The 15032-nt window shown below is 38.7% G+C and overlaps 1 protein-coding gene across 1 annotated transcript in view; it reads left to right on the top strand.

Moving 5' to 3' along the window:
* Positions 1 to 3868: 3868 nt before the first annotated feature.
* SCG3 (secretogranin III) overlaps positions 3869 to 15032 on the top strand; it is a 35033-nt gene continuing 23869 nt past the window's right edge. Inside the window, exons 1-7 of the mRNA XM_045900073.3 lie at positions 3869 to 4286; positions 4974 to 5026; positions 5532 to 5577; positions 5672 to 5887; positions 10229 to 10371; positions 11393 to 11542; positions 13969 to 14146. Of these exons, the coding sequence (XP_045756029.1) occupies positions 4196 to 4286; positions 4974 to 5026; positions 5532 to 5577; positions 5672 to 5887; positions 10229 to 10371; positions 11393 to 11542; positions 13969 to 14146 (877 nt within the window). The 5' untranslated portion in view covers positions 3869 to 4195. The remainder of the gene's footprint in view (positions 4287 to 4973; positions 5027 to 5531; positions 5578 to 5671; positions 5888 to 10228; positions 10372 to 11392; positions 11543 to 13968; positions 14147 to 15032) is intronic.

Below are 15032 nucleotides of genomic sequence, written 5' to 3'. Positions count from 1 at the left end.
AGCCAAGATGTCCATCAACAGATGAATGGATAAAGAAGATGTGGGGGGCACCTGGGTGGCTCAGTCATTAAGTGTCTGCCTTTGGCTCAGGTCATGATCCCAGGGTCCTGGGATCGAGCCCCGCATCGGGCTTCCTGCTCCGTGGGAAGTCTGCTTCTCCCTCTCCCACTCTCCCTGCTTGTGTTCCCTCTCTTGCTGTGTCTCTCTGTCAAATAAATAAATAAAATCTTTAAAAAAAAAAAAGAAGATGTGGTATATATACAATGGAATATTATGCAGCCATAAAAAAAGACCCCAAAATCTTGCCATTTGCAATGACGTGGATGGAACTAGAGGGTATTATGCTAAACAAAATAAGTGAATCAGAGAAAGACAAGTATCATATGATCTCACTGATATGAGGAATTTAAGAAACAAGACAGAGGATCATAGGGGAAAGGAGGAAAAAATGAAACAAGATGAAACCAGAGAGGGAGACAAACCATAAGAGACTCTTAATTTCAGGAAACAAACTGAGGGTTGCTGGAGTGATGGGGGGGTGGAAGGGATGGGGGGGCTGGTTGATGGACATTGGAGAGGGTATGTGCTATGGTGAGCACTGTGAATTGTGTAAGACTGATGAATCACAGACCTGTACCTCTGAAACAAATAATACATTATATGTTAAAAAAAAAAAGAAGAAGATAGTAGGAAGGGAAAAATGAAGGGGGTAGAATTGGAGGGGGAGATGAACCAGGAGAGACTATGGACTCTGAGAAAGAAACTGAGGGTTTTAGTGGGATAATAGCTAGATGGGTTAGCCCAGTGATGGGTATTAACGAGGGCACGTATTGCATGGAGCACTGGGTGTTATATGCAAACAATGAATCATGGAACACTACATCAAAAACTAATGATGTAATGTATGATGACTAACGTAACATAATAAAATAAAATTAATAAAGTTGGGTAATGAACACATGGGAGTTAGTTTCAGTATTTTCTCTACTTTTGTGCTTGTTTGAAATTTCCTATCATAAAAGATGCAGTAATTAATATAATGATTTTTCAATAATGAATAAAAACATCATTTAAATATCTCTATCTTCAAGACACAGCTCAAAAGACATCTTCTACACCAGTGAATGAGAGCGTGACAATCAATCCATGTGTGTGTTCACCTATATACAAGAAGCCCTGACAAAATACCTGTACATTGTATGTTGTCTATTTTATGATCATCTGATCTGTGTCAATGACACTTATAATCTCAACATGTATTTTTGACACTAGTCAATGTTTATAGTGTACATATACACAATAATCAAACATTTTAATCTTTTTATGATTAAGAAAAAAGATATCTTCTCTTTGAAACCTTGCCTGACCACTCATTCCATTATTTGCACCCCACCTGAACTCTGCACATAAAAGAGAAGACCCATAACATAACACACTTTTGTGTTTATTTGTTCACTTATATTTAAATGAGATCACTGTGTAGGACATGAAAACTACTCAGTAAATAGTTGTATTTATTGTTGTTATAATCACAGTCCTTTCTCTTTATTAGGCTATAAGACTAGCTAGCAGTGGCCATCTTTTTTATCTTTGTATACCCAGCAATTATCTCAATACCTGCTACATTTCAAGTGCTTGATAAACATCTGTTAAATGAATAAATGAAACTTAGGATCACTCCATTCAGACCTACACTGTGTCCAGCAGAAACATCCATAAGACTGAGGAATGTAAACTAATTCATGCCTTCCAGTTTACTCAGTGTTCCACAGCTCATTTGATCAGAAACATAACATGTTCTTAGATTCGGTGTCCATTTAACATAGTCACTTGGAGTCCAAATGGCAGAGGAAGGTCAAACACCTTTTTAAAAAATTTTTGGCAAGCAATGCAATGTGCTCAGTAGCCATCCCTTACCTTCATTCTATCCTGAGCCTCTCTCAACTGCAAACATATATGGAGCAGAGAGGTGAGTCAGAAACAGGTAAAATAAAAGAGTGAGGCTGAATGGGTGAAGGGGAATGGGAGGTACAGGCTTCTTGTTATGAAATGAATAAGTCACTAGGTTGAAAGGCACAGCATAGGGAATATAATCAATGGTATTGTGATAGTGTTATATGGTGACAAATGGTAACTACACTTGTGGTGAGAATAGCATAATGTATAGAGTTGTCAAATTACTATGTTGTACACCTGAAACTAATGTTACATTGTGTGTCAACTGTATTTCAATAAAAAAAATAGGGGAAAATGATTTTTAAAATAGTGTGAGACAGAGGAATCAGGTAAGTGAGTATCAGTATTGGCAAATGGCTATTTCACATAATATTCGGTAATGTTTCTTAAGTGCTGAAAACATTTCATGACTTATTTTTTTAGGCTGTGTCAAATTATTCTTGGCATCAAAATGACTTGATCAAAATGTACCATTTGATCCCCACAATAACATTATGAGGTAAACAGAGCCCGTCATCTCTGTTTCAAAGAAGAGGAACCTAAGGAAATTTACCCTTCACTCAGCTGGGATCTTAAATTGTGCCGATTTTTTAAATGCAGTATACTAGTATACTGGGATAATAATGCTATGTTATCACTACCAAGAAACAACTATTTGTTTTGAAATAGCTGTTAGAATGAGAGTACTCTTCAGGTTCTTAAGGGAAGTATTTGAGTGACTTCCAAACTCAAAAACCTTCAGAACAAGGGAGATTTGTTTGTTAGCTTGTTTGTTTGTTTGTTTTTAGGTACTTGAATGACTAACTTGCTCCTTGAAAAGCAAGGGAGCAGAAATCAAAGGCCTGATTGTACTGAATCCTTCTATTTGGTCATTATTCAGATTGGTTCCCAGAATGCCACAGTCCAAAGGAAAGATTCCAAGCTCTGTTTAAAAATCAGAAACTAAAGAGCTTACTCAGCATCCTGCTCACATTACTGTTGCTTGTATTCATCATTTAAAAGTCTTTGATAACTCCTTTTATGCAATAATGTTAGGCTTCGGGGAATATTCTCAGAACAGAGGAAGCACCTCCTGACCTAGTTATGATGTAAATGCTTTTTGTGACTATCCCCTCTCTTCAAAGACCTCTGGAACAGCCAGGCCCTTAGGCATAATTGAATCCCGGGGAAGAATTTTACCGGAATGCAGGTTTGTTTGTTTGTTTGTTTGTTTGCTTGCTTTGTGGTGCTGGTGGTGATGAAGAGGGAGCTTTCCCCTTAGTGGGGAAGGGGGAATTTTACAATGAAACTGGCCCTTGATGCTTACTTACCCCAGACTGATGAGGACATCCATGCTTGGGGGAACAGGTAATAATTTTTTTAGTTCTGCTTCAGTATCTAGGAGAGTGAGAATGTGTAGCAGCATTCTACTTGAAAGAACGTTCCTTGAATTTCCCAATTCAAAAGACTGCATGGAGCTAAGACAGAAATAAGAGCACTGAGGGACGAGGGACGTTTTATATGTCAACCCAAATCACAAAGGCAGGACTTTTCTAAGGATGTAAGAATTATATCTACCTTTTGGGGACAGGGGGTGGAGTGGAAAGAAGGGATTCTGGAGCAGATATCCCAGAACTATCCCAAGACAGAAACCTTCACACAAGGTTATCTAGCTCTCCTTAACAGGTGCAAGGGCAGGGAAGGCATTTGGTCCTTGAGGTAACGTTTGGTTGGGAAGTTACGACAGTGACGTCCACGTTTATAGCAATCCAGGTGACCCTGAGCGCAGGAGCACCCGTAGGACTGCGGCACAGAAAATACGCTAGCCTGCCAGTCGCCCCTCCCCCCTTGCATTCTCGGGGGATTGGAGTAGCATTGGAGTCGCTGACGCCATCCCTTCCCGCCTCTGACTCTCAGGGAGCATGCGCTTCCTTCCTCACTTCCTCTCAAGGAGGGAGAGAGAGTAAGGCTACGCCCTAGCCGACCCGAGGCCGGCTTCGCGTCACAGGAACTTCAGCACCCACGGGGCGGACAGCGCTCTCCTCCACCTGAAGACCTGACTTCCGAGCGCCCGGAGCCTTTCTAATCCCTTTACCGGGTAGCCGCGCGGAGTTCCACCGGCCGCTGGATCCCTGCCACTCTCCCTCCCCTCACCCGCCCTCCTGGCTCTTCCTGTTTTTACTCCTCCTTTTCATTCATAACAAAAGCCACAGCTCTGGGAGCCCGGCGCCGGGCTGCTTCTGAAGCCAAGCGTGGAAGAATGGGGTTCCTTTGGACCGGCACTTGGATTCTGGTGTTGGTGCTCCAGAGCAGCCCAATCCAAGCTTTCCCCAAGCCGGGAGGCAGTCAAGGTACGTGGGCACTTTTCTTCCCACCTCCCTTTTATTTCACCACGAAGAGGTAAAGCTTGGCAGAATCCCGTAAACTGTAAATCACCTTGCCTCTTTTCTGATCAGGTCGTATCCGTGCTTATTGACAGAGAAATCAGTTCGAATGTAGAGACAGGAAGACGGATTTTCCCCCACACACTTTTTGAATGATAGAGTAATAACATGGGTTGTTTTGAAATATCTTATTTTGAAACTGGCGAGGGGGGCGGTTTTCCGCCTTAAAAAGTGGCATATTTTTTTTCTAGTTGTCTTACAACCTTTCTCAGATATTTTATTCTTAATATGTGCAGCAGATGATAAAAGAGCTTTTAATGTGCCAGGACTCCATAATCGAAATTATGCTCTATCTAGCTGGAAACAGCTGGTAAGAGAAGTGTTAGAACTAAATGTTAGATTTCTGGACAGAAAAATAAAAGCGTGATTCTATTAACTCAGGAAGTACACAAGGATAATAAGCAAAGCGACGTTGATAATCATTGTTATTGTATAATCTTGATTATCTTTGTTAATACGTATTTTTGTTTCACAGTCACCCCCCAAAATTTCTCCTAATATTTGTTTTTCTTTTTTGGAGATTTTATGTAGTAAGAGACATATTGTGTCTTTCCACTGCATAATTAAATTTATATTTGTGTTTGGTTATTCTAGACAAACCCCTACATAACAGAGAATTAAGTGCAGAAAGACCTTTGAATGAACAGGTAGGTCAAAAGTAAAATTATAAATGCTATTTCATTTTACTTTAGTTATTATATTTAATGTAATTATACTGTGACATTTTAGCCATTTTGAATTCACAAACTTCAGGAGCTTAAAAATAAATTGACAGAAATTAGGATGGAAAATACAGTTTGGGAAATTGTATGTCTTAACAGTTATATACATAGAATTCTGTATAATACATAGAAATGACTATATAATAACCCAGTAAGCCCAACATCACATCCACTCTATTTTAAGACTGCTTAATTTATCAGATTTATCTTTCCCCAATATTACAGGAGAAGGGAATTAATATTTGTAGACCATCTGCCCTTTATTTTATCTCATTTAATCTTTATGGCAATGCTTTGAAATAGAAATTATTATCTATATTTTACAAATAAGAAAACTAAGTCCCACAGAGATTAAATCATTTAGCTGTCATATTTGGTAAGTGGTGGAGCAATGATTTAAAACCAGGTCTACCTCCGATTTACTTCCCAGATTGCTGAAGCAGAAGCAGACAAGATTAAAAAAACATACCCTCCAGGTAAAAAGAAATTATGTTGATATAATTTTTTTTAAAAAGGTTATGAAAATCTTAACTAAAATAGATGTGTTGGGCTTGGGGGCTTTTCTTCCAGAAAACAAGCCAGGTGAAAGCAATTATTCCTTTGTTGATAACTTGAACCTGCTAAAGGCAATAACAGAAAAGGAAAAAATTGAGAAAGAAAGACAATCCATTAGAAGCTCCCCACATGATAATAAACTGAATGTGGAAGATGTTGATTCAACCAAGAATCGAAGACTGATTGATGATTATGATTCTACTAAGAGTGGACTGAATCATAAATTTCAAGGTAAATGAGGAAAAAGAACTTTTGATTCCTATTTTCTCTAACTTGGAGTCTCCCCATTGTGGGTTAAGAGAAAGTCCTATGTTTTAAAAATAGCCTTTGTATATTCTTAGTCCTTTATTAGTCAGGACCAAAATTAAAACAAAGCCCAAATATTTCTGTGAGGGCTCAGCTTCACAGAAACCCAGATTTTATTTTCTCATTTTAAGGTTCCTTTACTGATGCTTTGAAAACAATTTAAATCTGCCATCTATATTTTATGTGATTGAATTCATTTTAACATTCCAATTTTTTTAACTATTAGTACAAAGAAACTATCATAATTCTCAAGTAATGAAATCAATAAAATACTCCTCACAAAAGCTGAAATATCCATTACTTTCTTCTCAGTATTCTTTTCCTAGTCATATCCGTCTCCGTGGGTCATTCTAACCTTTCCATGACTCTTAATTACCATCTATAGCCTCATGTCTTGTAACACTAGCCCACACTTCTCCTTCTCTGAAATATATATATATTACCTGTATATAAAAGTTTTTTTCTCTATCCTCGATCACCACCATCCTTGTCCAAACGCTAATCATGTCTCACTTGAACTACCGCAAAATCTCCTAATGAATCTTCCAGCATCCACTCTGCCCTTTTCCAACTCAGAGCAGCCAGAGTGATCTTTTCAACACACAAGTATGAACTTGTCACTCTTGCATAAAACCCATTAGTAGATTCTTATTTCTCTTGGGATAAAACCCCAAATCTTTAATGTGGCTTCCATAGTCCTGGAAGGACAGATTCTTGTGTTCATCCAGCACACATGATCTGATAGAAACCTGTTCCTTTCATTCATGACACTTAATGTAATTTGTAATTTTACATCCCTAAGTGTACTACTTATGATTTATGTCTTTCTCCTTAACTAACCTGAAAACTTCACTAGAACAGAAACATTTACACCCAGTGTCTGAATGCTTATGAATTCACTGCATGAGTAGATGGATAAAGGAATGAATGAGCAAATAAAATAATACACCAGGGAATAAATGAACTATTATATCTGAGCATCGAGGAGGAGAGTGTGTTTTCTGTGCTGAGGACCACTGCTTAAGAGTGACTACAAATTTTCTTTAATGTTCTTATTCTGCTCCGTGGCCACAAGAGAATTAGGCTGGTTATCTCTGCCAGAAAACAACTACCAATTAAATATGACTTTCATTGGATATCACAGCCTGAGGAAAATTAATAAGTGTGTTGTATATGAATGGGGTAGGGGAGATGGTTTATATTTTGAAACATTTCATATTGTATACTACTCATAGAAATGTGTTTCTCTTGAATTCTACTTTTTAACCTAAAATATTTGGACTAGAAATAGATAGGCACTGGGTATAGCTGCATACAAAACAATTTCAACTACTTTGACTGAACCGACCATTTGATTTAATAAAATTTTTAAAAATAGTCTAATGTTTGTTTGGCTACTTTTTTTTTTTTTTGGTCAAACTGGTTGTATGTGCAGGTAGAGGCATAGATCTGTTTGTGATCTGACCACTAACCTGAGTAACTTATTTTTAAATTGTTCAATGTTTTATTACCATCCCAAATGGGTTCAGAACTATCAAGTCCTAGCCCTGATGGCTCTAGGCTTACCCTAGGAGTCATTTCAAGTCCACTTGAGACTACAGAGAAGACTTTTGGAGAGAATGGTCTATGAGTGAATTACTGGTCTCCTCTCATACCTTGGAAATCCTGGAACCTGGTGGGTTTGGGACCACCAAGTTAACTGGAACCTCAGAGGCAGGCAGACTTACATCCTAGAAGGGAGAGTGAGGGAGCAAAACTTCTGCAGTGTACTTTTACACATGTAGGAAACCTCCAGATGGTCTTGTAGGGCCCATCAGGTCTCCTTTCCTGTGTTTTCTACAGTATATGTGATTCAGGATTTTTCCAAGTGTCTTTTATGAAGTAGTGCTTTGGGGCTCCTGTGTGCATTCACCAAACAAATATTCATTGAACAATTACTATGTGTCAGACTATGAACTAGACAATAAGCTCTGTGTAGTTAGGTATCACACCTAAACTATTTATCAGTCTGTTTCCTGTTCTGGCCCATATTAAGACTTTAATAAAAAATGTGTTGGACGAATGAATGTCAGTTGCCATAAATAGATGCCAAGGATTTAAAAAATAACTGGGAAGATTGTGACTTGGAAGATGGTCCTTTTACATCCACTTACAATGTTGTAGTTGCTTTAAAAAAGTTATGGATGTTGAACTCATGTTTGGCTTCCCTCTGAGGGTATATATAGGAGGGTAAAATACGTTTTTGTGAGCAGTACAGAAGTCACTGAGTAATTCTGTCCATTTTAGAGAAGCCAGGGAAAATCAGTGGAAGGTAAAGAGCAATGTCCAAGTGGTCAACTATCAACCCATCTAGCAAAGGTCTGCTAGGGGAGGCCTGGGCTCCTGGCTCAAGAGAATGCAGCAGTGCAACAGAACAAAAAGGCTGTGTCTTCCAAATTTTGCTGATGTTCTCCCTGTTATGAAGTAAATGAACTGAAAAACAGTCATCTCAGTTATTTTCCAGCACCAGCAGGCAACCAGTACTCTTCCTTTTCTTCAGATCCTGAGGGATTAAGCGGGAAGGGAAATACATTTTTCCACCTCTGCATAGACCTTAGGTAGTTTCTGCTCCACATATTCCCGAGTCTGTCTAGCAAACCACAAATGGAAGACTCAGACCTAAATAACAGTTGAGTCTCTGCTCCTGAAAAAAAATGGATGAAGAACCCAATTTTCAGTCAGTCAGGAGGAGAACTGGTTTTATGGGTTTTTTTTTTTCTCCTTAGGGTGTTTTCTGTTTATTAGTCACTCTGATACACAGGGCTCAAAGGGCTCATAGCTAATGGATTGGTCGACAGCTCAGCAATAATATATTATCAGGAAGCTTCTAGTCCTCCATGTATAATCACCCTATTCAGTTTCCTAAGCTTCTTTTCAAACAACAAGAAAATGTTCTGCCTAAGGCAGCATGTATCTTCAGCTGTATAGATTCTGGAAGAAAGGTTGTGAGAGAAATTTCTTGTTTGAATCCTCAAAGTCACGGAAGAAAAGGACAGAATAAAAATAGAAATACTAGGCCTTCTTTCTTTGAGTAAATATGATCAGAATTATTTAGGCAGAATTTGACCAGAGACTCAATTTCTATTTTCTCTAGAAGATAATCGCAGTTGGTACAAATCCACTATAAATAATAATTTTTAGTTTTCATATAATACTGCACATTAGCTTTCATATAGTAATTTACAACTTAAAACATGCATTTACATCTTATTCCATCTGAGCTTCATAATAATCCCATGAAACAGATAATCCTATTATCTCCCTTTACAGTGGTCTAAGGATTTATAGATAACAAGAGGCAACATAGGCTAAAATTCTGATCTTTCCAATCTGCTTTGTAAATTTGCACATATTAATATATTGCTTGATGTGGTGTAGGTTAGAAAAGACCAACTGATTCCTGAGAGTTGTCTTGGACATGGTGCAATGCTTCTTTGTCAACAACCCTACTGTGCCTTTCCTTCCCTATGGGCTCTTGCTTTACTCTAAAGTAGTGCTGCCAAATGTATTCCCAGGAAAGCCAAGGACACATATTTGCAAGCATCTCTGCAGAGATTTACATAGATTTACATATTGCTTTGTACAAATCTGTTGTCTTGTTTTAAAAGTTTAAATTTCAGACATATAAAATAAGTTCCCTACTCTCTAGAGAAAGGGGCTTATCATATTAAGCTGTCTTCTGTAAAGGAGTTCTGACACACGTTCAGTTAGAAGTAAGTATTTATTCCAGATAAATCATAAAATCTTCAGTACACCTTCTCTGATTCTGGGTGTGAGGCAGGTTCCCCACTCTCAGCCCAGGAATTTGCCAGCAGAAGAAATACACGTGCAGATATTATGAGTCTACTCCTTGTATGGAAATGGAATATCAAATTATGTTTTGGACAATATGGCATATTACATAAATATGGCCCACTGGTAAATTTTAAAATACAACCTTGTTTGTATTATTAGTGAGAATAAAAAATGGAGAGGCCTTTTGTGTTGTCTTCAGATCTTCCTTTCTCTTACAATCACATAAGAAGCTTTCAGAATTTCCATTACCATCTTAGCATCTCACCTTTAAAGTAAAATTTTATTTCAAACCAAGGGCTTATGTGGACCAAGCAACACCATAAATGCATTCCAAACATATCTGAGTGTAGATGAGCAAGGTACAGATTATAAATATAATATGACACATGACCTCTGATAACTATGATGTGGAACTGTGATTACTCTGTCTAGATGATCCAGATGGCCTTCATCAACTAGATGGAACTCCTTTAACTGCTGAAGACATTGTCCAAAAAATTGCTACCAGGATTTATGAGGAAAATGACAGAGGAGTATTTGATAAGATTGTTTCTAAACTGCTGAATCTTGGCCTCGTAAGTCCTGCATGAGAATAAACCCATTTCTTAGTACAGTTTGGAATTTGCTAAGAATCCAAGCCACATGATCCAAGTTGTAGCTAAATGTTTATAATACCTCTAGTTTATATTAGGCACTGTAGGTTTTGAGGACAAATAAGACAACATTCTTCTAGGAACTTACAGTCTACCAAAGGAACTATACAAATATACACATGCCCACAATGCAAGCTGCATCAGAACCATAAAAGCAGTTCAGCATGCCAGAGGATGGGTTATGTACAGTTGGGCAATAAGGAAGAGCTTCAGAGAAGGTATTTGAAGTCAGCTTAAAAGGATGGTTAGGATTTAACAAGCAGCAGTAAAAATACGTGCAGTGTGAGAAGAGAATAACAGGAGCAAAGACATACAACGTTTGGGAAACTGTAAGCGATTTAATTGGATCATCCCTCAGCCTGGCTCCCAGCCCTTGTACAGCCCTGTCAGGCTTTAGTAGAGAGCTAAATTTGCCTGTTTCAGAGGTTTCCTGGCCATGACCTGCAGCGGAGGCTTGAGAAATAACCCTTTAGGGGCACCTGGGTGGCTCAGTTGGTTGAGTGTCTGCCTTGGGCTCAGGTCATGATCCCAGTTTCCCAGGATTGAGCCTCACGTCAGGTTCCCCACTTGACAGGGAGCCTGCTTCTCTCTCTCCCCCCTGCTCGTGCTCTCTCTCTCTTTCTCTCTCTCTCAAATAAATAAATAAAATCTTTTAAAAAGAGAGAAATAACCCTCAAGATATTTCTCAAAATAAGTGTTCCATGGATTCCCAAAGACATGCCTGATTACCTGTACAGCCCAAAAGTACTTTTTCCCAGGAATTGTGGGGCAGACACTAGAATGGCCAGCAAATAATAGAGGTATAAAAAAGGGTTATCTAGAAAGAGGGACCAAAAGATTCTCTCATCTTCTTAAAAATGTATTCAACTACAGAGTTTAGTCTAAATTTTTTAATCACAAGTATGAGAATACCAGTTATATATGTTTTCACTCCTTATAACAGATCACAGAAAGCCAGGCGCACACACTAGAAGATGAAGTAGCAGAGGTTTTACAAAAATTGATCTCAAAGGAAGCCAACACTTATGAGGAGGAACCCAATAAACCGACAAGCATGACTGAGAGTCAGGCTGGAAAAATACCAGAGAAAGCGGTATGTATGTGTGAATTCATATGCATGTTATGGGTGTGTGTATATGCATGTGCATGGGTATGTGTCTGTGTCTACTTGTATTTGTATATAATTAATGCAATCTGTATATAATTAATATCTTGGTGCCAAAGAAGATTTGGAGTATGGGACACGTTTAACCCACTTAGAATATATCCTCACAAAATACCAGTAAGTTAAAAGATATACGCCAACTCTATGTTGAGAATGAAGATACAGGTTATATTATATTACACAGTAAAGGTTACATCTTAAACTTCACAGTAAATTAACCCATAATGTTAGGTGGAAATGTTATAACCATTCCACATACAACTGCTTGTATAATGTCAGTGGACTGGAACCAAATATTTCACAGCTCTTTCAGTATATAACTTCTGTTCACAGAATGTCATCATCTGCCTCCAGAACCCAAAAAAAGAAACTCGGGTTGATTTGATCCTCTGCCATACCAGCCTGTGTTCCCCAGAGCTCGTCACCTGATACTGCCTCTCTGTTATATCCTGAGCTCTTCCACCTGCTCTTTCCTCTTCTCATTGGTTCAGAGGCCTGGAACCATCCTTTACTAGTCATTCATCCTTCCTTCCCCTTCTTGGACTCTGTGCCTCTTCATCTTTTCTTTGGCATCCGCCAAGCTACTAAAATTTTTCTCCCCTCTGAATTCCCTTTAAAACTCTAGATGGAGCTGACCACAGAGGGATAGAAGAAAATATCAATCTCTCCACCTCTCCTGTTTTCTCCACCAGAGCATCCAGACCCCATGGCTCCTCACCCCTTCAACACTGTATCCCAAATACAAGGAAAAAGAGTGTATAGGCCTATTGTTCTGTTTTAGGAGAGGCTAGAAAACAGAAACTGGGTCTGGATTTTTCTTTTCCAAGATAGCATAACAGCTCCCCTTTGGTTTCCCTACTTCCCATCTCCACCAGCTTTCATTTTTTTTAAACAGATTTTAAAGATCTACCCAAAACATTCTTGATTTATCAAAGAACTCATGACATTCACTCAAGCTAACCATCCGAACTGAAAGTGACATAGCTACTGTATTTTCCTGATCTTTCACTCCCATTTTGTACTCCTTATTCACCCATCTCGAAAACATCCATATGCTTGACCTGTTCACTCATGTCATCTAAATGCAAACGAAATGTTCATTCAGTACATATTTATTGAGGTACCAATTGTGAACCAAGCACTGGGGATGTAATGCTCATCTAAAAAGATAGAATCCCTGCTCTCATGAAGCTTAAGGTCTAATGGAAGAAGTAGATGGTTTTCAAATAGTCACCTATTTTAACTACAACTGCCTTAAGTACTCTGAGGAAAGAAACATGATTCTATGAGACCTCGTTAAAAAGGAACCTGTTCTGGAATTAGGCCCAGGGACAGCTTCCCTGAGGAAGTGAGTTGAGCCAAAACTGAAGGCTGAATAGGAGTTAACTTGTGAATATGAGAGGCAGTATGTAGAGAAGAATGTGTGGAATATCCAAGTAGCTCCAACAAGGGCAGGGTGGCTGGCTCACAGAGAGAGAAATGAGAGATGAGCCTGAGGATGTGGACCCAGGGCAGACCAGGCAAGGCCTTAGGTTCTGATCTTTATTGTAGGACCAGTGGGAAAACACTGGACAATTTTAAGCAAAGGAGTTACATGATCATATTTTTAAAAAGATAACTCTGGCTACAACATGGAAAATGCAGTGTTGGGAATAGATTAGAAGTAGTTGATGTACCAGTTAGAAGGTTAGAGATGAAAGTATCGGGACTAGAGCCAGGTAATGGAGAAAGAGAGAAATGTACAAATTTGGGACAGATTTTGAAAGTAGGGCCAACAAGGAAGGCTACTGATGAAGGAAATGAAGAGGAAGAGACAAGAAAGGCTCAAATTTCTGTCTAGTCCACTGAATGGACAATGGATCTATCCATCCATAACTAAGATGCAGAACACTAGAAATGGATCAGGTCTGGGAGAAAGAGTCCTGTGTACTTTTCCAGATAGTCCTTAAAATTTCACTGAGAAGTCCCCAAGGTGTGACTGTTCTGCTAGGCTTTCCTGTATCCTGTTGTCAATTCTATGACTTCAAAGCTCCCCTCCTAGGTGAAAGGCATTTCTATGAGGAGACACTCATGAGAACTGACAGAGGGGAACTTGGCCAAGGAGGAACCTAGAAATTCCCTGTCTATTCTCCAGGAACAAGAGCCAGGGTCCTCAGGTGGAGCATATGTCTCTTAGCCCCAATGACCCTTCCATGTGGCTACATGCCCACTTGCCTGGAAAAGGGTTTGATCCTGCAGGAGCTTGCAAAGGAGGAGGTATTCTTGCACTTCACATTCAAGGGCACCACAGAGGAAAGAATCAAGCTGCAGCATAATTAGTTCTAACAAACTGTTAATTTTTTCCCCCAATGGAGACTCCAATGGCAGCAATTCAAGATGGTTTTACTAATGGACAAAATGATGAAACAGTATCTAATACCTTAACCTTGACAAATGGCTTGGAAAGGAGAACTAAAATCTACAATGAAGACAACTTTGAGGAACTCCAATATTTCCCAAACTTCTACGCACTACTGAAAAGTATTGATTCAGGTAAACACTATTTTCTGACCATGTGGAATAGAAACAGTAATTCCAGGAAATACATGGGTGGGGTTTTTCTTCCTGTTTTCAGTTTCTAAATGCAGTCTTCAATGACATATATTGTGGCCTCGGGGAAAAGAGTTCACGTCAATTTTTTCAAAAGAAGAATACTAGTCATGAAAATATTTAGGAAAGGATAATCAGGAAAGGTGGAGCTTCTGGGTAGTTTAATCTTCTTGTTAACAGAGCGTTCATTTATTTGTTCAACAAACAGTTACTGGACATGTATGGTGTTTGGGACATTGAGGTGAGCCTTGTGCAGATGAAGAGAGAAATCAATGTCCCTGTCTGACTTGCTCAGCCTCAAATCTTATTGCAAATCCTTTTTTTTTTTTCTTAAAGGCTGTATTCATTTTCCTCTTGTAGTAGGAACAGTGTGTATAACATAATTTATCCTTTTAAAAATAATTCAGGTTTTTGCTTTTTAGACATTTTCAGCTCCGGTCTTGAAATGAGTTCAAATGAACTAAACATTGGACCACAGCAGGTCAGGAGCCCAAAACACACTTGGAAAATGATTTGTTTTTTAAAAACAAAGTCCTTGATGTGCCTTTTCTCTTACATGTACACCAAAATAGGTTAGCTGAAGATTTCAATTCATGTTTAGTTTTGATTAATCTTCAAGAAAGATTATAATGGGCAAATTTTCTTTTGTTGTTATTGTCCAGACAGATGCTCTGCACTGCTTTATGGCTTTTCCTCTCCCTGGTCAAAGATTCAGCCCCGGATTGAACATTTGTAATAAATAGTTCCCCAAGAAGTGACCTTAGAGTGAGCTTTCATTTCTAGGGAATATCCATTGTCCTTCAATTCCAGACATTGGCCAGATGGCACC

This window comes from Mirounga angustirostris, unplaced genomic scaffold (assembly GCF_029215605.1).
Source record: "Mirounga angustirostris isolate CCGP_5_RB_7025 unplaced genomic scaffold, mMirAng1.0.hap1 SCAF_9, whole genome shotgun sequence".
Taxonomy (NCBI): Eukaryota; Metazoa; Chordata; class Mammalia; order Carnivora; family Phocidae; genus Mirounga; species Mirounga angustirostris.
Note: the sequence above shows the minus strand (reverse complement) of the source record. Positions and strands in the feature narration are given on the sequence as shown.